The 23,892-nt window shown below is 35.8% G+C and overlaps 1 protein-coding gene across 1 annotated transcript in view; it reads right to left on the bottom strand.

Moving 5' to 3' along the window:
• Positions 1–23,892, bottom strand: part of Fak (protein tyrosine kinase 2 Fak) — a gene marked incomplete in the record, with an annotated part of 76,169 nt that overhangs the window by 41,325 nt on the left and 10,952 nt on the right. The window contains 8 exon segments of the mRNA XM_067046124.1: positions 562–674; positions 2,542–2,643; positions 5,310–5,351; positions 7,165–7,387; positions 11,644–11,721; positions 15,792–15,980; positions 19,054–19,197; positions 20,280–20,414. Of these exon segments, the coding sequence (XP_066902225.1) occupies positions 562–674; positions 2,542–2,643; positions 5,310–5,351; positions 7,165–7,387; positions 11,644–11,721; positions 15,792–15,980; positions 19,054–19,197; positions 20,280–20,414 (1,026 nt within the window).

Below are 23,892 nucleotides of genomic sequence, written 5' to 3'. Positions count from 1 at the left end.
AGCTTCATCCAATTGGACCCGGGGATCAATTGAAGTTGTGTCATTATTAAAAAGAAAAATTATGTTAATTCTGGGACCAAGTTTGGTAAGAGGAAAAAAAATGAACATAAATTAAACCAAAGTTATGATCTAGCTTTGAATTAGCACTAGTTCAAATAATAAGATCATCTAAGTATTAATTTTATATATGATCAGAAGATTGGGATTCAAGGCGATGAAGAAATAGCTGATGTTTGAAGGAAGTTAGGGAAGTATAGTTGGTAATGAGAATTTTTTGAAGATTAAGAAGTATTTGTTGGAAGATAGTCCCAGTGGCAGTCTAATAAGGGTATCAAAATAGTTTTCTTTTTACTATTTTGATACCCTTATTGACCGCCACCGAAACTATCTTCCTACAATCTGCTTCATATGGTCAACTATCTTCTTCCAATAAGAAGTATTGTTGGGTCAGCAAGTTATAATATACTCATGAACTTCACTAAAATTGAATATAAAAAATTATTAACAAATAATAATTTTAAGAAGTCCATCTTTAACAGATTAATTGTAAAATATTCATACCTGTATCTTCTGACCTCCAACTGAACAAATTCCTCGATGTACATCCCCAAACTGCCCTTCACCTATGATCTCCCCGAGCTCCAATTGTGATCTCGCCAATTCGTAGTCCTTATCTATTTCAATAATACAAATAAGATAAAAAAAAATTCTTGAATCTATTAATAATTTAAATTGAATAAATCAGTTACATGACACCTATAGAGGACCCAAGTGGACAGCTATTATAATAGGTTTTCAGTACAGTATTGCTGAGAGATGGTACACTAAGCAAATTGCTCCAACTGCCTTAATGTGCATACAATTATTGAAGGGCTAAAGGAGACCTTAACTGTTAAAACCTTGACTGTTCTTGATGACACATTATAATCAAACTGTTGTGACTTGGAAGCATGTATGAGGATAAGCTATCGTTAGCTAAGATTGTCAAGGGAGGTCACTTTTCTGGTTTGTGTTCAGAATGGGAGAGTTCCTTCTACCCACTGGAGAGGGTGGTGATCCATATGGACCTGAAATTTCCAGTCAAACACATAGAATCTGAAGTGATCCATGCCCCATACAATTCCCAAAACTTCTCGTTTAAGGACACTATAACTTCTTTCTGCATCCATAAAATGTATGCTACCGTATGCAACCAAGCATTCCTCCCTTCACCATCCCGAGATAGAATTGCCCCCAGAGCTAAGTCTGTATTTCTATGGTTGATATGATTACAGTTAGATTTTACATACGTTCACCTTCATCATACATTAGGGGTATTCATGATCTTTGGTTTAACATGTTAAAGCGTGTTAAATGGAAAAACTCATGTTAAATGGAAAAAAATTTCCTTCTTTTACCGTGGTAAAACGAAATAACATTTAACATGGCTGAGAGTCTGTTACTTGGTCTGTTAAATGGAGAATGACGTCACACAATAGACCAGTTGTGATCGCCACCATTTTTTTTTGTTGTTGTGACAGCTCAGTTCCAACAAAGTTTGCAAATGTAAATGAAAGAAAGAAGAGAAGTGGTTAGTACAAGTTTTAAATTTAAGAAAGAGTCATATAGAAGTTATAGATGGGACAAAGGGAATTAGCCGGTATTTTTAAGAATTTTAAAAGACAAAATGAAAACAAAGTAAAGGTATCCTTGAAAATGACCTGAGGGTCGAAACGTTGGAAGGTTTTGAAAAGAATAAAGTTGAGAAAAAAAGGATCAAATTTGTTTTTAAATAAACTAAACCACTCTCAAACAAGACTTTATTAATAAAAATTAATCTAAATTTGTAATTATGTATATATTATTTATTATTTGTGTATCATTAATTAAATATACTTTATAAAAAGTGGAAATTATTCAGCAGCCCCTCTCTCCCTCAAATAGATGTAAGCTCATAAGCTAAACTTTCACACAAATTCCACTTTTCACTCACTCTAGGCATGTTGTAATAAATTGCTTAAATCTAAACTGAAGTAAACAATAACATGAGGCTCTGGAAGGAAGGTTAAACATAAAGGCTTATAAAACAAGTTGCTGAGCAAATCCGCTAGGGGCTCTTGTGCATTTAACGTTTAACATGACTTCAAATAGGGCTGCTCACAATCCTATAGTTATAACATTTAACATTTAACACAACATCATGAATACCCTTATTATATAGAATGGGGGAAGAATTGTTAACCTGAATAATAAATAAATAGATGTTTCAAAATAGGTAAGTATTAATTTCATCTCAAAGTAGGGTGGTAAGTGAAAGTTGTGTGTTGCACACACTGCACTTAATGTTTTACTATTTCTTTAATAAGAATAGTTCATCAAAATGAAATATCATATTCTCTTTGTAATAAAGACTATATATAACCTTTATTCTTAAACAAAATAATAATTAAACTATAGAATGAGTAAAAGCAATTTAATAGCATTTAGGAGTTATTAAATGAAAATTTAGGTAAATGACAGTAATATTTAGATAAATTTATAAAATCTTTAAGTAATATTTACGAGCAGGGGTGCTGTAGTCGCCCTCTTCATCCAAGATTTCTGCATAATCCTCAGAAACAACACTTCTGGTCTTAACTTCTTTATCACTTCCACTGCATTCCTCTGGAAAAACGATAAATAAAAAATTATTCCAAAATTAATGACTGACAAGGATCAGAATAATTTTCACAAGCCTAATAGAGGATATACAGAAAGAGAAATAATACAAAGATCATATTAGCTGTATTATAAGCAATAATACCTACCAGCTAAAGCAATAGGCATAAATTTATTTTTCTTAAGCAGATTAATAATAGAAAAAAAAATCTATTTTTTGACCTAATTATTATTGATTCATTTCTGGATTCAACAGTGTAAATCCTACACTTTTCTGAGCGCTGGAAGTAATTTAAATTTAAAAATAAAATTATTACCATGGCAATTCCACAGTCAATAGAATACAGGACAATAGAGCTTTATTTCCAACCCATCCACAATAATCCTTATATTTTTATATATTGTGTTATAACAGTTTTTTTTTTCTAATTTTCAAAATTAATCTTAATCAGATCATGAAATGTCATGTTTATGTTATCATAAATAAATTATAACTTTAATTAAAAAAATATATGTGTATATATAATATATAAGTTAAGGTATAACTACCTTAGTACCTACCTACCTCACCATGTAAACAAAGGATTAATTAATAAATACACTCAGGATTATAGGAAAGAATAAAGTAGTCTTCAAGATGAACTCAAGAGTATCACTTCTCATTCCTCTTTCTCTTTCTTTTTAAGTTTCAAGCGTGACGAACCTTAAATGATGCTGAAAACCAGGACCATTGGATACCAAAGAAGCAGCCTTGTCCCAAGAATCTTTTTTTTGTCCATGCAATCTTTTATTTATTTTTTTTTATCTTTTTATTTTTCTCCTCACTTTTCTTTTCTCTTGATGTGAAAGATTTAAAAGCGGCGGTAGTCTGCAGAGTAAAAAGATGCATCCTCAACCAGATAAGGAAACATCCTGGAGCATAGTGAAAGCGAGGTTAAAAATTTGGCAGAGGGCAGTGTGGGACCCAGAAGAAAATATCTTACAAATGTACAGGGAGACAATAAAACGAAGACAATCCAGTGGGAAGTATACTGGATACCTCCTCTCCCAATACAACAGCATCACTGACAAGCAGAGTAAAATAATAGATACTGATCAAATGTTCTTATCGACCATTCTGAAGGTGTAATTAGCCAAAGAAATAGGGAAGAAGGAGGGCTTACAAAAAGAGTGCTCCTTCGTGAAGTGTGTGCAGGAGTTGATGGATACCAGTGCCTGGATGCAGAGTGAAGAACTGGAATGGACACGAGTCAACTAGTCACCCTAGGAATACTCACCATTCTAGGTGACAAAGGGAACACCAAGTTAATGGGAAAGAGAGGATGAGGAACCCTGAGAGAAGAATGAACCAGAAGAAACCTAGAGGCAGGGGGCATCAGGAAGACTATAATAACCATGGGTATGAAAAAGTGGGACACATGATGGTTCAATGACTTGCACTAAATGCGAGTAGAAATTCACTTCTCGGGAAGAGCACACTATTTCATGAGAAGGGGTCAGGATCAGACATGCAGAAAGTCGAGGTGTTTCAGTATATGATATTGGGAGCTCTCAATTACTATTTTCGCTTTATGCCTGACCTTACATGGCTGACCATCTAGAACTCCTTAATAACATGCTTAAAAAGGGTACTAAAATTGTTATCACACCAACAATAGAACACAATATCTTACGCTATATGGGGAAATTTCAGAAGGAACCTGTGTTGCTCTCAATTCCAGACTTTCAAAAACCATTCACGGAGGCAGGTACCTAAGGCCCCAGAACACACCCCTATTTAACTTAATCCGTTTAGTGACAAGGTCATCCTATTCCTTAAGTATGCTAGGTGAGGTGTAGGATTGAATCCTCTCCTTATTTTCACATCAAGGTATTTAACCTCCTCACCTAGTCTTATTATTTTGGCTTGGATATCGATGTTGATAGGGTGAGCCCTGTCTGTGGAGCCTCTTATGAGTATGGCTTGGCTCTTGACTACAGCCATACCCAACAACAGTATATACACCCTATATTATAGTAAACCAACCCATGACATAACTTGATAGCATTTAATTAAATATTAAACTAATTTAATAATTTTAATGAAATAAAATCTTCCTTTTGTCTCCATCTTCTAATTTGGAGATTTTAGTAAATGGTTTGACCATATTCTATATAATTATAAATATATTGATAAACCTGTTTTGTTAGTTACTAAGATTTTATTTGAAGAAAAACAGTTTAATAGAAAATCTTCAATTTCTGAATTTATATGTACATATGCAATGTATATAAATATATGAAATAAATTACTTCGGGCTCTAGTGCCACGGAAGAAGATGATGAAGGTTTTGACCATAACTTAAATCCATGTATACAAGTTAATTAGGTCTCAAAGTGTACAACTATTAAACTAGTTATAAAAGAAATATCTGTTCTAATTATTCCTACTATGTACATAAATATTATAATACATAAATATTTCTTGAAAAAAAAAAATACAAAATGAAACAACTATATATATATATTGAAAATAATGACAAATTCAGTGAGGTTAACTAATGAGAACTAAATAAATAAGAGAGGCAAATATCGATTCAAAAATAAAATTTAATGATGCATGTAACTCAAACCAATGTTCTTTTTTCTAATTACAAATTTTTAAAAAAATAATACTTAATAACAGTGGTTACCTTTGGCCTGGCAAGGACAAGGAAACCTTCTCCATATGGTAGCTTGAAAAATCATGAACAAAAATGAAGTTTAAACATTTTTGAATAAGGACTAAAAACTACTAATTATTAATTAAAATACATCTAAATATAGATGTAGAAGCACCACAATAACATTTTCAAAACCTCTTTAAACTTGGACATCTGGATTGATTGGGTAGTAATATACAAGTAATTTAAGTTCCAAAATGTGATCAATTAGTTAAAATGGAGGTTTTATAGAAATTAATTAATCTCATATCCGTCAAAAGGGAAGTTACACTGTATTAAATAAAAAATGCTTTAATTATACAAAAGTCCAGTAGCTTCAATTTGTATTATCTAATGGATTTTTAAAAGAAAAATAAAACAAAAATTATGATCACCCAGAACTGTCACTAATGTTTTGAAAATATTGTATTAAACTGATACTGACAAAACTGGTAGAGGGGACAATAAGAATCAATGTTTAAAAAGGTATATAGCTGTACATAAAATGAATTGTCAAAATTCAAAAGTTGAACATAAAATACTAACAAATGTTAGCGGTAACCAATTTAATAATAATAATAAATAACACCAGATAAGCTTCAATATAAACTAATTTTTCAAAATATCTCTACCTAAATTTACTATAAAGAGTATGAATCATACTTCTGATGTTTTATATTCAGGTAAGTTTCTGAACTCATTGATAGAATCTTAAATCCACCAGAGCTTCTCAGAACTCATTGATGGAAACCACTTGGGGCGTCTTTTTATTTAGCCCTTAAACCACTGATGAACTATAGGCTTCAGTAGCTGGAAGAGCCAATGAACCAATTGATGTAACCTTATTACAACCTCCATGTTGTTATTAATGTCACTAAAATCAACCACAATTGATATTACATTATATTTGACCTCGATATGGAATATTTTGTGCTGACAAAACTGTAAAGGTTAAAATAATGAGAAAGATGTTCTAAACAAACAGAAAAAAATATAATTGAGCCTTTCTTAGAAAAAATAAATAAATAAGGATTTTGGGAATTAATGTTAAATAGCTAAAAAAGTTGTTTGCCTTCGTATTCAAAGATCTTAGGATCCATCATTCTTGTTCACAAAGAAAATATTAGATGGTCTATTTCCTTACAGTAACCTCCCGCTTGAATCAAACATGTCTCTAATATCAACCCCAATTGCTGTCCATCGCTGCCGTTTTTAATTGAAGATGAATTCCATCGATGAAATTAATCTTGAGTTTAGAAACCTAATATTGATAGAAGGTTTAAGCAATAATCTTTCACTAACTAGTAATTTTTTATTTCAGAATTAATATAAATATGAACATATTACTGAGATTTTTGTTTTTAATATACACTTTAGTAAATTTGAATTCCATAATATTTCTATAATCTAATAAATTACCCAAATAATCTATACGTTTAATATAAAATTCTGTAATTTCAATTTCATTAAATTACTGATCACTTGATTAAATGAAACTTATTCTTCAGTTAGATTTGACTTGGTGATATTAGATGTACTTTCTCAAATTTTTCTAATCAGCGTTGGATATTCCTGTTCCTAATCTTATGTAATGCAGCCACTGATAAGTTATTTAGTCAAGTTTTATACAATAATGTTCAATAGAAATGATATATTCCTGATAATATCTGAATTGGCAAAACATGGTGCAGTAAGTTCTCTCAACTTGAAAAGCTTTTGTTTTGGCAATGTATATAAAAAAATCTATTACTACAATTTTATTCTCATGTTTATAGAATATTATAATTGAATACTTCATTAAATTTCATATCTTAACTTTTATGCATAGTGCAATGAAAGTAAATACCTGCTCTATTCCAAATAGATAATGTTGTCTTTGCTTTGAGACGATGGTAACCATCAACAAGATCAGCAAGTGACTCGGCCTCAGCTAGACTAGAACATGTTATAGTAAGTGCCTCAGTAGCCCCAGCTATTTTCAGCCTTAACATAGCCTTCCTATGTTCTGTGCAATCAGTGTACAATGTCTGTAGACTGACGATGTCCTTGAACTCTGCCATCTTTGTAGGCTATAACGATAAAAGAAAAGCAGTTACAACAAGTTACTAATACTGTCATATTTACAAAAATATTCAAAAAGTCCTACTAATATATTATAACTAAAATCAGTCAAAAATAAAATAAAATTGTTTAACTTGTGAAAAAAAAAGAATAGATGCATTATTTCAGCAGTGAGTAACAATTTAAAAGTGAAGTAGGCAATTTTTATTAAGTTCCTTTCAGAAAAAATTAATATCAAAGGCCAAAAAACAGGGTTCCATATTCCATATATAGTAGGGGTAGCCAACTTTTCAGTATATAAGACCTACTTTTTATTTTAAAAGTGTGTCACAATTGACTTGTAGTCATAGCCGTAGTCTAAGGGGTGAGAAGTGTTGTGAAATGCATACTATGTTCATACACTGTTTCAGTATAAGGTGCATTCCAGTGAGGTATGGGTAGATAAGAAAAATATATTTTCAAAACTATTTTAATTTTTTAAATCACTTATTAGGTTTTCGAGATATAGGTTCATGAAGCAGATAAATGTCCTGACCTTTTGATAGCAGTATTCCGTACATGCGGTGCCTAAAAAATTCAATTTTCCGACACTTATTCAAGATAGATTTTTACTTACTTTTATCAACTTTAATGTATAAGTTGTTGTACACTTTGTTCATAAATATGAAAAAGTTGTTATAAAAATTCACTTTAAGGCTGATAATTTGATTTCAATATTTCACTTAGGCTTTTTTTTTTTTTTGTCCAGGAAAATTTATCGTGAAAAAATAATATGACTTACTTATTGCTAATCTATCCATAGTTCTCTGAGTACACCTCATACCAAAATATAAATATATGGCTTATCTACCTACTTACGTAAAAACAACAATAATTATTTAAAGGGCCAAAAAACTCACATCTAGGAGAATTAAAAGAACATGGATAGTTATTAACAATACTTATTCATTTAAAGTAGCTACAGATGACTGAGTTCTCATGTCTCTAACCAAGGAATCATAATTAGGTTTATATCCTGACAAAGATAATAATAATAATAATGAGTCCACGCATTGCACCCAGTAACAGGTGCAACATGTAAGACAAAATACATTGTGCTGTGGGGGAGTTTCAAGCTGTTTGAATTCTAGGAACTTATGACCTTTGTAAATTCCCAAAGATGTCTGAAACTATTGCTAGGAAATTTTGTCTTCTACAATCGCTTCAAAGTTCATGGTACAGGGAATTCCACCATAGACATTGCGAGTGATCAACAATCGACAAAAATTGGGCTCACGATCAACTGGTCAATCGACTTGTTGCCCACCTCTGTTCTATAGTATGTTAGCAGGAGGAACCAAAAAGCCAGGTAAGTCAGAGGAAGAGACTCACGGGAAGATGGATCCAACTGAGTCCTTGGCCAGCCCCAGTAATCAAGAAGGATTGGTAGAGTGCTGAGCCAGGCCCTAGGGGATCAAATCAAGGCTTGAACTCTTTAAGGTATTTGGGTAAACTCGACATACCAAGTCCTCAAAAGGTCTTTATCACTTGATAGATGCCTCCCTTACAGCCTATTTTTCACCTGAGGGAAAAGTGTGAAGTTGCAGGGAGCTAGAACTGAGCTGTAGAGAAGGTGCTTTAACAGTTTCATTCCAGTGATGGCCAAATATTTGTTGCAAACTTAGAAATGATGCTCTGGAGCATTATCATGGTGAAGGAGCAATGGACCTCATTCTTGAGTTCAGGCAAAGTTTCTAGAGAGCTTGCACCACTTTAGGGAGACATCACTCAATATGCCATTTACCTTTGTCAATCTTCTGCATTTTTAGCACCACTTATTCTACAATGCCCCTCACACTAAAAAATACTGCCACCATTCTCTTCTTAACAGATTTTTGGACAGTCAAGGAGGTATCCTTATCTTCAAACACCCACACATTGCTCTAAGTCTTAGTTGGGACATCATAATAATAAAACTAAGGTTTATCACTTGTCACTAGAGGGTTTACATTAGAAGCTTTTCCATTTTTTAACTTCTTCAGTATTTCATCGCACCATGAGTCATGACATGATTTGCCATCTCAGCTTCAGTCAAGCTAAAAACACCCAAAGAGTACAATACTTTATAAATTGAAAATGATTGCACAGAATTTTATAAACCACTGGTGCATTAATACCCAAGGACTCCTCTATATGGTAAATTACTGCCCTGTATGCCTCAATCAATTTCTTAAAAGTATAAATGTTTTCTTCAGTCATCCATGAAGGAAGATGACCTCATCCTCAAGCCCAAAATGTCCTCTATCAAACTCAAAGAATATTGTTATATAGTGAGGAGGATCCTCTTAAAGCAAAGACAGTATTTCCTCCTGACGCTGATCCATACTTAACCCATGTGTAAAACTGCTCTGTATTTAACTTTAGACCAGGATAGCATCTTTGACCTTTCACTAGCAGACAGAAGAGAAATGGCATAACTAAGTGACTAATCTATGCATGCGTCAACGCTCCCCTTCCTCATGTGATCCTATCACTCATATTGCAAAACTTTTCTAATGCCCTTTGTACTATGGGACAGTTAAGGACCAAAACAGCTTTCTTCATAGGTCATATGAAGAAAGCTGCCAAAGAAGAACTAGATGTACCCTGGTTGGACAAGAAACTAGAGAACCTTAGAAAAAAGGGTTGTAGAAATAAAATAACACATTTTGCAAGTTCTCACTATCGTTAATTGTTCTAATAATTTTCACTTTCAATTGTCCAATTTTCAATATCTCTGATCTGTTCATAGTAACAGTTAATACTTTCTGTTTTTATTTGACAAGAGACTTAAACTATCACTTTAACACATTAGTGGTTCAGTATATTTTATGGATATTTTTAGGAAAATTGAAATGTGTTGTTATTCCGCTCTGCCTTCTCTGGATCTCTCTTCCTTCCTAAAACCTATATCTTTTCACCAGAATCTATTGCAAATACCCGCAGAACTGGCTATCTTTTCAACTATAAGCGAATACCTTACAAAGAGAATCTGCTCCTGCAAGGACCTAAAGCAAAACCATCAGGACTTGCATCCCCTACAGGACAGTAAGTGAATTCCTTATAGAGTGGAGTTTCTATCCTGGAAGGTTTTACACCAAATACCTGTATAACTCTTCAAAATCCCTGATAATTCACCTCCTATTCAGAATGCCTTACCTATAAAACATATATTATCAAGGCCTTCTGATGTAAAATACCTCACCTCTTAAAATGGTGCAAGGACTAATTATACACAGCACCTTGACAAGCTAGATATTTAAATTTTATATCGATATAGCTTAGTTTATATGGATGTTTAACTTTTGTTCATTTGATCTATTTAACAAATATTTCAGAGTATTAAAGAACATAATTTGTTTTAGCTCTGTTGTAAGGATACTCATAAGGCATCTTACAATAATAGAGCTTGCAACAGCTGGGAAAAATTGAAATCCTGAGAAATGTAAGGCAGTAAAAGGCAAGAACATAAAAATTCACAGAATCCCATATATAAAAAAAGTCTGTTTAACCTATCGCTTTGAACAACCTGCAAAGCGGGGCGAAACGTCGGACATTAAATAGTTATAAAATATTTGTTCTTTTTGACCGCAACCCTGACCATCTTCCTATATTTAAATTTAACGGTCTTGTTTTCTTTTCTGTTTTATTAACCTTCAAGTTGTTAGATGAAGATTGAAAGAGTATGAACTGCATTACCCAAGACCTTTGCATTCTTTCATCTCCCAGCACAAAGTTCGCCGAATTCAATTCACTAGGATTTATAACTCATAGATAGCTGATGAATGGGATAATTGTCTTTTCAGAGATGTATTTAACTTTTGACTGCACTATGAACTGAATATAGCTTACCAGATGATCTGGGAAGCGATACAATATTTCCCACCTCCTACTAGATTTACCTATTTGGATTAGAATCAATCACAGAATGGAGTGAAACTTCAACGGATGCTTAAATTGAGTTTGCAGTATAGAGAAATGAAACTATGATGGTTCAGCCTTCCTTGAATATAACATTAACATCAATAGTTGCATAATCAGTTGAAACAGTTGCAAGACCCCAAATCCATTCTAGTGTATAACAATATAAAACCTTATTTTACACAATTTAAAGGATAAATTCGATCATCATACACAAAATATTAATAATTTAAAAAGAATTAAAAAAGAAAAATTGCCATAATAAAATCATTGTATCGTCAGAAACAAAGTTTTGTACAAAATAATTGATTTATTAATACATTACCGCAGTTGAACGATGACTGACATAACTGATGCCAAATTCAGGTCCAATCACTAACTCAACTGGGATAGACCAACCTGACTGAAAAATAATTTGAAAGATTTTAGTCATTATAATTAACATTAGATAATAATGTAATACTTTCTCAATAACTACAAGAAATAGACTATATAGCTTAAATATTCTATTCATTAAATTGTAATAATATTTATTACTTTGAAGTAAGTAAAATGTAATGTTGACTGTTTACATAATCAGTAACATAACTAGACCATATGACCATATAGTGCCCAGACAGAATTATTTCTGAGACCCCTTCCATCCCAAATAAATAATAATAAAATATCAAGTAGTTTTAACCTAAAAACAGTAATGTTCTCATATGAAAATGTGAGATACATATACATAAACATATAAGTTACAGCTTGAGGACGATAACAGCTGACAGGCCGTATCAGCTGATCAGGTCGAAGAGCTGATTGAGATGTATATACATAGAGGTGCTGAACTCAATAAACGCCATTCTATTTCTGAAACTCATGAGAGTCATTTCATACCCTTTTCATTGTTTTTTTGGAGGATACTTAAGTAGTGTCGAAACCCGAGACCTTTGGATACCAGAACAATTTTAGTCTCCAAAAAAAATAATTTTTTCTCTTTGTCCTCCCTGAATTATGGACGGTAACGGACTAGTTAGATAGGCAGTTCTAAACATTGAGGGACTGAACTTTAACAACCAACCTCCAGCTGCAGCCAAACAACCTTAAGCAGCAGTCGACCAACCTGTAGCTGCAGGGAACCCACCTCCGGCAGAGAATCAGCCACTACCGGAAATATCACTAGTGCAAGCTCATGCCACGATGCTGGATTGGATCAAAGTACGCACGAAAGGCACTTTCCGACCTTGAAAGGTTCACCCGGGGAGACAGGAGAGTTAAGACATTTCCTATAAGGGGGTGATCTACTAATTGGTCGAATAGATGCGAAGACAAGCCTAAAACCTGCTCGTCGGTGGGGATGCTGAGGTGCTAAGGGCAGCAGTTGTCTGCAGGGTGAAAAGAAGTATCCTCAATCAAATTCAAGCGGATAAGGAGATACCCTGGCACGTGATCAAGGCGAGAGTAAAGAAGGCATTTGGAGGACGGTGGGCCCCAGAAGAGGACATATTTATGATGATTAGGGATAAGAAAAAAACCGAGACAGTCTGATGGGCAGTATGCCATGGAACACCTGGCACGCTACAATAGAATCACCTATAAACGCAGCGAAATGATGGAGACAATTCAGGTACAGGGTCGGATCCAATTCCTATCTAATGTACTAAAGATTCAGTTGACAGAAGAGCTGAGAGGAAGAGGGAATGCTGAGAAAACACTCCTTCGGAGAGTGCGCTCGGGAACTTATAGACACAAGCACCCGGAAACAGGAATCCAGAATGGATGTGGAAGAACCAGGATGGAGAAGGATTACATACAATCGGCCAAGGACTACTCCGCCACCATTGAGATACACTCAGGAATATCAGAAACTGAAGATGAAGTGGATGAACAAAGGAATGGTTGTGAGCAAGGGAGCCGAGAAAGTGCATGGAGGCGAGGACCAGGAGGAAGGAAGACACGTGGGATATGAGGAGGATGTAAGCAGAGAGGCAGCCACACATTGAGAAACTATCACGTTAAAGGAGAGCAGGGTGGTTTGCCTATCGGTTATTGTACTTTTTCGTGTTATTGTACGATTGTTTCTTTTCTTTTATTTTATGTATTAACTGCAGGAAGACTTTAAGTGTTATTGATATATATGTTTTATATATATATATATATATATAATATCGTTAATATATAAAGATATATATATAGATTTGGCATTTAGTGGCGCATTGCCCATGTAAGAGATGCTTCAAATGTGGCAATGAGGGGCATATCACTAGGCAATGCCTATGATGAATATGCTCTTGGGGCGGTGTTATTATATCGGAGGGCGACCCATAGCATACGCGAGTTGACGTCTCACCAATACGGAGACCCGCTATAGCGCCCTGGAACGGGAGTTGCTCGGAATCGTGTGGGCGATGGCACACTTCCGGCCATATATTTTTAGGAGATGTTGTCAGGTACACACTGACCACAAACCATTGCAGTGGAGATTGCATGGGTCACCAGATGGAAGGAGACTCTCAACCAGTACAACATGCACATTGCATACAAGCCTGGGAAGGACAACATGGTCGCGGACTGGCTTTCAAGGGTGGTAATGATTAATGCAATCGAGGATGAGCAAGGTGAACAATCTGGAAGTGGGAGACAGTTCCTAAGAGAGTGGGCTCCAGAAGAACATGAAATGCCGGACACCGAGAACGGGGTTGATACATCCAAAGACTCAACAGCAAGTAGACCCATGGAAATGGAATAGTTAGACGATATGGTTAATGACCATCGCCGCCATATCGTCTGGAAAACCAAGACTTCAGGATTGATGAAAATGGAGAATGGGAAATACGGCAGCTGTAGTATCACAACCATCCTCACCGGGTATCAAAGAAGACCAGATTTGCAGAGCACTGAAAGATGCATCTAAAGCAGGACTGACCCACCACTTGTATATTGGCAAGCAGTTCTTTGGGGCAAGGTTCTCTGGCGGGCGGAAAGAATCGGCATAGACTGGACATTTATATGGTGAGAACGATGATGGTGGAGATTCTCAGGGAACCAGAACTACAAAAAGAGGTGATGCTCGCCAATCACCAGAGCAAGATGGATCATTGGGGGCTTAATGAAACTCCACAGGCGCAGCAAAGGCGATATTTTTGGTAGGGAATGAAGCGGACTATTCAAGAAACCATAGGTATTTGTGAAGTAAGCATAAGTACCAAATATGACCGCACCCACCACAGCCGATACAGGAAGAAACATCCACTGTAGAAGCACCACTTAGTGATATACAGGTGGACTCGTTTACTTGGAGAGGGTACAAGTGGATAATGGTAGTAAATGTCTTCAGGAAATTAGCAATGGCGTACCTAGTGACAGAAAAATCGTTGGAAGCAGTGTTGAAGGCCCTGCGAACATGGTTCCAGTATCACGGCATTCCAGAGAGAATTTCAGCTGACAACAGCATTAGAATTAGAGTAGAGATGAAAGTCTTGGAGGCAAAATGGCACCTGAAAGGTAGAGGCGGGATAGAACGCCTCCATAGAACCCTTAGTGACCACCTACGAGTATAACAGCTGGAGAAGGGACTTAAGCCAGACGAGGCCATGGAAAAGGTGATCATTGCTTACAAACACTAGATACATTGCATTACAGGGTTTGCTCCACTTGAAGTTATTTTTGAATTATGTGGGCGTTGCTATCGGGATGAGGCGGCAGGAGAGAACACTATTGTCTTTAACAATATGGCACGACGGAGGGTGCAGGCTATGGTTAAGGACAGGATAGAGAGGGAGAAGCAAAAACGGATGGCAAGGCAAAACCTCGGTGTCCGCAATTTGATGGGCCAAATTAAAATCGGGACTATGGTATACCGTTGATGTTGTAACCACCTTTAAGAAAGTGACTCAACTCTCCTATTTCACCTGAGAAATGAGGTCTGAAATAGCATTTCTGATACCCTGCAAGGTTATTGCTTTCACTAGCATTTTGGCCAGCATGTTAGTGTGAGCCACCACGATAGTGGTTTCTGGCAGCAGGGGTAGCACCGGAGCTGCCAGGTTTACAGGAGCTGCAGGAATCTGCAGAACTGCTGGCCTCACTACGAACTGTGGCTGACCATCTTCCATCTTGGTATCGAAATTAAAGATCATTGTCAAATCATCGGTATGATTTGACCATACCACTTAACCAGTTATGAAGTTGAGGTACTCAATCGACACAAAATTTAATGATTTTTAATTTATTAAACAATAACTTTTTCGCTAAAATACACTATTTACGAGTTTCAGATGAAAAAAATATTGAGGTTTTTTTGGCTGCCTAAAGTTCTCCCTAGCTCAGATTTGTAAGCATTTTTGTTTTTACATGTTTACACATATACACACACAAAAAAAAAAAATACTCAAAGCTACTCCCCTACCTTTTGCAACAAACTCTCTACTAACTGGGGCCTTGACAGTAAACCAGTTCAAAAAGTATTTTCAAACAAAAAAAAATACTTACTCCAAGAGAACATTGGAATCTTTCCTCTCCAAAGTTGAGAACAGATTTAAGAATGGTTAAATAGCGAGAAACGACTTCTCTATCACTGAGGGATGCCACTTTTTTAAAATTTGATTGCAACTGTTTTCTGAGGGACTTTGCTTTATGAGATTCTAGAATGGATGCAGGGAAGAACTTTTGAAGACCAACCTGAAAAATAAATATTTGGTGTAATATTAAATGTAATACAAAGAAAATAAGCCACATTGATCATAAACGAGGAATGAAGGAGGGTGAGGGAGTGAAAGATTGATTGATTCTTTAATATCTTAGGGCTTTAGGCCCTTAGTTATATATAAAAATACATATCATTTAAATATCAACAAATCACAATCAATTTAGATACAAAATACACACAATTTAGTCAGTTTTTGTATGGTCAAAGAGAGAAAAAAGAAATAATAAGAACAAAAAAATAAAATAAATTAAACATATGATGATAGAAGAAGAAAATTAATGAAAAAATAACAATTAATAAGAAATAAAGGATGAAGGGAGGGAAGAGAGTAGATAATAATACAGCAAAGGTGCACTCAACCTTTCAACACAAAAATGAAACATATAGCTGCATTAAGAACTTTCTGGATTCTGGTGTCTTCTACTGTGATAAGTAGTATATTGTAGACCAAGTAACATTGTGGCACTAGAAAATATGAAGCATGTCCAGAAAGTAAGAATACTCAATTTTTTTATATTAAAAAAAAATTGCAGGATATTGTGGGTATATATGCTACTTCTTTTTTCGCATTATTGCCTTCCCGTTCTATGCAGATTGTAAGTCGTGGGACAAGTTTTATGATACCTTCCTTAAAGAACTGTACCGCCATCTCCTTCCTTCACTTCAAAACCTCTTGGTTTCACCTCCTCATCGGCTTGAATTTTTTTTCCACACATGTGATTCTTCAGGCAGGTGAAAAGATGAAAATCTGAAGGTGCCAAGTCTGGTGGGTAAGCTATGTCATTCAACAAGTCCCTACTGAATTTCAAAAGCACCTTGGTAACGTTGGTCATGTGCCTCGTCATGCAACAAACACACATTCTTCATTAAAATTCCCTTCTGATAGTTTAGAATTGCTCTTTTGAGCTTTTGTAGGATCTCACAGTACTATCCTACAGTAATCGTCTTCCCCTGAGGCAAAAAATAATCTATTTTCATTTCCCAAACATGGATGCCATTTTTTTTTTGGCTGAAATTGAGATTTTGAAATTTTCAATTCAAAACAAAAGTCTTATTGTTCCAGGGGTGTAAGCAGCCATCCATGTTTTATCACCAATCATACTGGAGCTAAGCAAATCCTCACCTTGCAATTAAAATAGCTCAAGGTACTTGTGAGCACTAACCACCCAATTTAATACTTGCTGATCTATCAGTTGTTTTGGAACAAATGCAGAGCACTATTTTCGATATCCCAGTATTTCTGTAATTATTTCATGCAACAAAGGTCTGGAAACATCGCAGAAATTTAATCCAGAACCAATCAGTGGTCTTCACAAATAGTTTCCTCTATTTTTTCACCACCTAATAATCACATTGAAGATTTACCCCTTTGCTCATCACGAATATTTGCTCTTCCTTCATTAAATTCAAGACACCACTTGAATATGTAAGTTTGGTTTATAGCATCTTCACCATAAACATTTTTGATCCAAGCGGAAATTCCAGTTGGGTTTTTTCCTTCCGCAAGAAGATACCTTATGGCAGCCTATACCTCACACTTGGTAGGGTTACTTACTGACATATTTCATAAAAAGGGACACTATAAGACAAGTTTTGGTACTGACATTGGTCTCTAGTGCTCGTAGTATTCAGGAAACCACCTTACCCCTCAGTGTCGCCAACTTTAGAGAAAAAAATTCACACAGCCCAACAGTACTCTTACTTTCTGGATATTCTTCATAAGATTAGTGGAGAAATTAGATTCTTTCTACCATCGTTTGATAAAGAACATCTCTACCTTGAAAGGGAATGCATGACGTGAACAAAGTCCACAACAAGACCAATGTGGTCAGGTCATGACAATGAACTACTTACCACAACTATAAGGACACATTTTTTTCAAATTGGGGAATGATCTGATTCAAGTTCATCAGTGAAGGCAGTTTAATATCCTTAATGGCTTTTACAATAATATGCATTCAACATTTGTTATATACAGAGGCCTTAGATTTTTTTGGCCTACTTTATTAGAAGCTTCTTTTGGTTTGTATAATTTTGAATACATTTACTACTATCCAATATTTTTTTCTTAATCTACACAAAGTAACAAATGGATTAGTTTATAATAATTTTGAAATCCATACATATAAAAAATTGTTTAAATTATATAAAATATGTTTTTTCACAGCCACACTGGAGCCCATTGGAATGAACACCAGGACTCATGTAGAATATTTTTGGATGTAGAATAACCATTAAAAAAATTAGTTAAAATCGAAGAAACCCCCCTCCCCCTCCCTAATTAGTTTCAGCGTGCTTTAAAAAAAAATGTTAGGAGTAAATAATCAGCTGGAACAAAATAAGGACAAGTATCCATATGGAGAAGCAGTTATTAGACAGTTCCATTTAATTTCAATACATAATATACATAAAATAAAGTTAAAAAATTCCAATATCCTTGTTCTCACTAATTACTCTTTCATTAAAATGCTCCATTGTTCTTAATTGCCCCTTAATCCGGGTCATTACCACTTTGAATTTTAGAAAACTCTTTCTTTCCTTCTTCAGAGATTTAGCATTTATCAGTTTCTGATTATACAACAGATAAATGAGTTAAGTTGTTTAATACAGAAATAATATCCAACCAACAAATATGATCAATGAAAATTCAAGAATAATAAAAGATACAAATAAAAAAATATGGCGAGTAATACATCAAACTTGAAATGCTTTTAACTCAGTATGAGCAGGATTTTATCTCGGTAGCCTCTTGAGAAAAAAAAAATTGAAAAACAAGCCTAAAGTAATTTTTCACTTAATGATAGTTAAAAATCTCTCAAACTTAAGTAAGTTTTGTTGCTGAAGTGAAAAAGAGGAATCATACTTGAGTTAAGTGAAAACTTTACTTGAGTACAGTCTATGAATTTGAGCCTAAGGGTTAAATCAATGAAAAACATGCAACAAATGAAAACTGATGTTTTTATACAACTTAATACTATAACAAAAGATGGTCTTTTCCACCCCATTTACTTTATATTTGTATTTCCAATTTATAAAAAGACTTACCTCTTTTTCTAAATATTCTGAATTTGATTTTTTATCCAATGCAAGTGAAGGAACATCTCTGAAATGATGTTTCACTGCAAGGCTAGCTAACTGAACAGCCAATTCCAAATCAGAAGTTGGGCTCTTCAGATAGTCGCTCTTCACCTGTCAATCACAAATGATTAAACCAAGAAGTGGGATACTACATATTTATTTAAAATAATGAAATAGTAGTCGAGGTGGGAAGGGAAGGGTGATAATGAAAAACTGAATATTTCAAAACATCAGCAAGCTCAAAGAAATCGAGAATGCGTTACAAGAATAATGTCAACAATCCACTTGTAGCAGAGAGAGTAAAATGGCCATTTATTTATGTAACTCCTTTCCTGGTCATTTTCGATGTAAGTGGGGGAGGGGTGTTCTACACGGTACTACCCTATTCTAATCATAGTAGGGGGATAAGTTTTTATTTCGTGGGACTACCGAAGATTTATAAGTCAATCCCCAGACCGGATTTGAACCTAGCGCCACTGCACTTCCGAAGGTTGCAAATATCTACGCCTCACTTCCTCAGCTACAGACAGCCCTAAACCTTGGGCTAACTGGTTTGTGACTGCAGTGGTGCCGTTTCAAATATGGCCTGGATGGTCAACTTTTAATTCTGTGGCAGTCCCACATCTGACACAAACTTGGGCCCCCACCATGGATAGAACAGGGTAGTAGTAGTAATAACCCAGTAGAACACTCCTCCCCTCTTATGTAAGAAATGACCAGGAAGGGAATCACAAAAAAAAAAAAATTGAATAATTGATTTATATAATTCTTTCATATTAATGTTTAATAATTAAAATAATATACATTTATAATTATCATGCATTTTGTTCCTGTTTTTTTTTTAATTACTTTTTTTCAATTTCTCTCACAAAAAGGGGTAATTCAAATTTCTTTCATTTTTTTTTCTTTTATAAATTTGATATTAGGAATAGCTTAATAATATTTTATTTATTTTAATTTGGAAGTTAGAATAGCTTAATAATATTTTTAAAATATATTTCTGATGTTGTTTAAAACTACTGACCCTATTTAAAATAAAATTAATCACTTGAACTTTGCTTAAAAAAAAAAAAAATGTTCAAATTTGGATTCATCCCATTTTTAATCTCTATGCCTCATATTAGGGATCATAAAATTGGACATAACAATTAAAAAAAATAGCATTCTTTAGTAAACAGAAGTACTATACATACCTGATCAAACAGAAATAAAGCAGTGAACTTGTCAACATCATAAACTTCATTGAGACAATGAGGAATATACCTTATCCTCAGATCAAAGAGACATTCTTCCAATGGATGGTCTCTTGAGTTGTATTTTTCTTCTATCTAAAAAAAGAAAGAAAAAAAATAAGCAACCTAAATTATGGTAGATTAAATATCAACTGGGGTCCAAAGAGAAGTAATTAGCACCAAAGGAGCTCACAACGACTCCTCCCACAACTTGATCACAAGATCGACTTAGCTGATATCCAAGAAGTATAAAAGAGAGGGTCTAGTATAACCTAATTATCATATTAATATATAATAAGTTAAACCTTATGAATGTTTGAATCTACAGAGGAGTGAATATGGACTTGGGCATGAGACACGAGCTCCGACCACCAGGTCGTATATCATCATTCTTTCAGTAAAGTGGAGAAGGAAGGCGGTGCCCTAGAAGTAGAAATGGGCTTTGTGACCTGATAGACAAACTAGAGAGCCTTTCCCAGTGAATTGGAGGGAATACTGGCTGACAGAGAATGGGAGATGATACCTATGGAAGAGGAGTCAGAGATTGACCACAGAGTGGTAATGCTGACGGGTGCCATTATCGAAGAGGCAAGTATTACCCTCCAATGCCAAAGGTCCAATGAATACGTCCGGTCACATGGTGGACACCAGCTCAGATGCAGTTAAAAAGAGAATACTAAAGAGTTTAAGTGTAGATACCAGGAGTGCAGAGACGACGAGAGGAGGCCTGTACTCCGAGAAGAATCTAAGCATAGGTATAGGGCATATCGAAACGGAGTGTGTAACCAGAGAAAGAGGTCCTGGAATGAATTCATGGTAGAGTCAGAGAATCCCTGGGGAATTCCGTACAGGGTGCCACTGGGCAATAAAGGTGCTTCAGGTGATGGTGGCTATTGGAGTGAGAGATGCCCAAGCAACTACCCTGGAGGAGACTCCTAAGATATATATAGACTATACAGAGACGAAGCCCTAGAGTGATCCGTCCCAGGATAGTGCAGATGATGAAATGGTTAGACACACCATGTTATACCCACCAGGTACCAACCTATGACCACCATGGGATATACATGACCTTCGCCTTGCCATGGACAGGCAAAGAATTGGTAAGGCTCCAAGACTAAATATCATAGATACTGCAATCCTCAAGAACAGTGCCCCTTATATCGAGGAGGATTTACTGGAGATATTCAACGAGTGTTCAGATGAGGGGCACTTTCCAAGCAAGTGGAGGATTGCAGACTTGAGACTGCTCTACAAGGATAAGGAAACGCCAAAAGCCTACTGACCTATATACCTCCTCTCAGTAGCTACTAAGGTCCTTGAGGACAATCGTCAATAGCATCAGACCAATCTCAAGTCCTGCAACCCATCCACGGCAATTCGGCTCAACCCGTGGCAAGGGAACTACTGAGAAGTACTGGGGGAACTACTGGGAAACTGAAAGTGCGTAGGGACATGGAGGAGAGCGTGGAGAAATACGTATTATCGATCATGTTTGACATCTCCTTCGCCTTCGATAGCGTTTGGTGGCCTCGTGTATGGGATTGACACTCCCAGCAATCTATACTCACTAAGTAGTTACTCACTGGATTAAGCAGGATAGAGGGTGTGTTTTGGGACTTCAGGTACCATGCAACGATGACCATACATAAAGGTGTGATCCTGGATATTATGAGGTACACATCCCCTGTGTGGAGCCAGAACATTACGCAAGGAGGACCTCATCCTCAAGAAGAATGCCCTTAAATATGAGGTGAAGGAGACAGGGACTGGAAGTGCTACTGGAGGAGCTCCAAGAGAGGATCGGTGAGACTCCAAACTTATGGAAGATGTTGGGGGAGGACTCAATACAGCAGTGGAATGGAGCAGTGGGTAGCAAGCCATAAGGGCACTACTTTGAGAAAATTCTTCCCTACTGTCCACTCGAGTTTGAAGTTTAAGTGCGTCCTCTCAGACTATTGGGTCTCACAAATCATAACAGGACATGGGGTGTTTCCGGAAAAGCTGCAGAGCTTTGGTATGAACATTGATGCCCGGTGCCCACGTACGGAGTTCCAGAATCAGCAGAACACATAATAGTGGATCGCTCTGCCATGGAAGGACACCGAGTCAGGCTGTCAAGAAAGACTGGGATTTTCGCCCTCGCCAAGTCGGACTTCTCTTTTCTGATGAAAGAAGAGAATTATCCCTTCTTCAGGGAGTTTGTTTACAGGTAGAAAGAGGTGCTGGGCCCCACTTCAGTAGACTTCTGATCTTTGAAAGATCAACCTTAAGAAGGATTTTTGGTTCTGTTAGAGAGGGTGGAATTTGGAGAAGAAGGAGAAATGCTGAACTTGCTAGCCTTTGTAAGGATATAGACTTGGTCAAGTTTATCAAGATAGAGCGACTTCGATAAGCTGGGCCCGTTGCACGTATGGATGATTTGGCTATAACCAGGAAGATACTGTCTGGAAAGATGCATGGATAAAGAAAGGCTTGGTTGACAAGCCAAATGTAAGATGGGAGGACTCAGTGACATCGGACATACGAGCTCTACTGGGAGTCCGAAACTGGAAAGCTGTTCCAACTGATCATATTGACTGGCGAAAGGATTCATAGGAGGCCCAGTCTCAGTGGCATGATGTAGCGCCATCTATGTTATGTTGTGTAAGATATCTTCAGTGATCAAGGGCATTGAATCTCTGAAGCTTTTGAAAACTGAAAACCTTTATGATTTTCTTCTTTCATTACTTTTACTTCAATGTTTACAATAACAGCCAAACGGCATTTGAAAAGAAATATTTAGACGTGTGTTCCATTCAAACGGAAGAGTCAAAACAAATTTCAATCATATCGCTACGATCATAACACCAGCGTCCCATGTGGCCGAGAAAACAAAAGCACTCACACTGACACTCGCTAGCAAGCCTTGGCCAGAGGCAGCCATTTATTCTCTTCAGCTATCTTCTAACAGAAAAATGAGGGAGTAGAGACAACTTGAAGTGCCTCCTGGAACAGAGGAGGAGGAGGGAAGAAATCAAGAAAGGATGAGAAGATAACCTAGCTATGGAGTAAGTCCGCCTATCAATATAATTCAACTACCATCATCAGCGTCATTCAATCATAGACTCATTATTCAAAATTAATTAACACACCTGTTGTTTCGGCCACACCCTACTTCAACTGTAATTTATGCAATAGATTTTTTGTTTAAATTAATTATGTTTTATTTATCACAATTTTATATAGTCCACTAAAATCAAACCAGAAATTCAGAAGTGAAGGAGTGTCTAGCATTAGATTGAAGGCACACTTCACACAACGTGGAATTCCCCACTTACAGAAACCTAACTGAATTTATTAAGACTGAATGGAAGTTGATGGAGATGGTGACCTTTGATTCCACCAAGCCTTCTACCTCTTATCTATCATCTAGCCATGTCTCACAGCCTTGGAACTGCTCTAAAAATGCCTTTTTTACCCAAACAAGAGAGAGAAAGAAATACTTTATTCATTCATGCTGCCCAAATACATCGGGTTGCTACATTACACAGCATACTGATCAATCCGTGACTGAACAAATATAAGTTACATA

The sequence above is a fragment of the Halyomorpha halys genome, unplaced genomic scaffold (genome assembly GCF_000696795.3).
Source record: "Halyomorpha halys isolate HHAL.00 unplaced genomic scaffold, Hhal_1.1 Scaffold384.1, whole genome shotgun sequence".
Classification (NCBI taxonomy): Eukaryota; Metazoa; Arthropoda; class Insecta; order Hemiptera; family Pentatomidae; genus Halyomorpha; species Halyomorpha halys.
The sequence above is the reverse complement of the archived record's forward strand: the minus strand, read 5'-3'. Positions and strand labels throughout refer to the sequence as shown.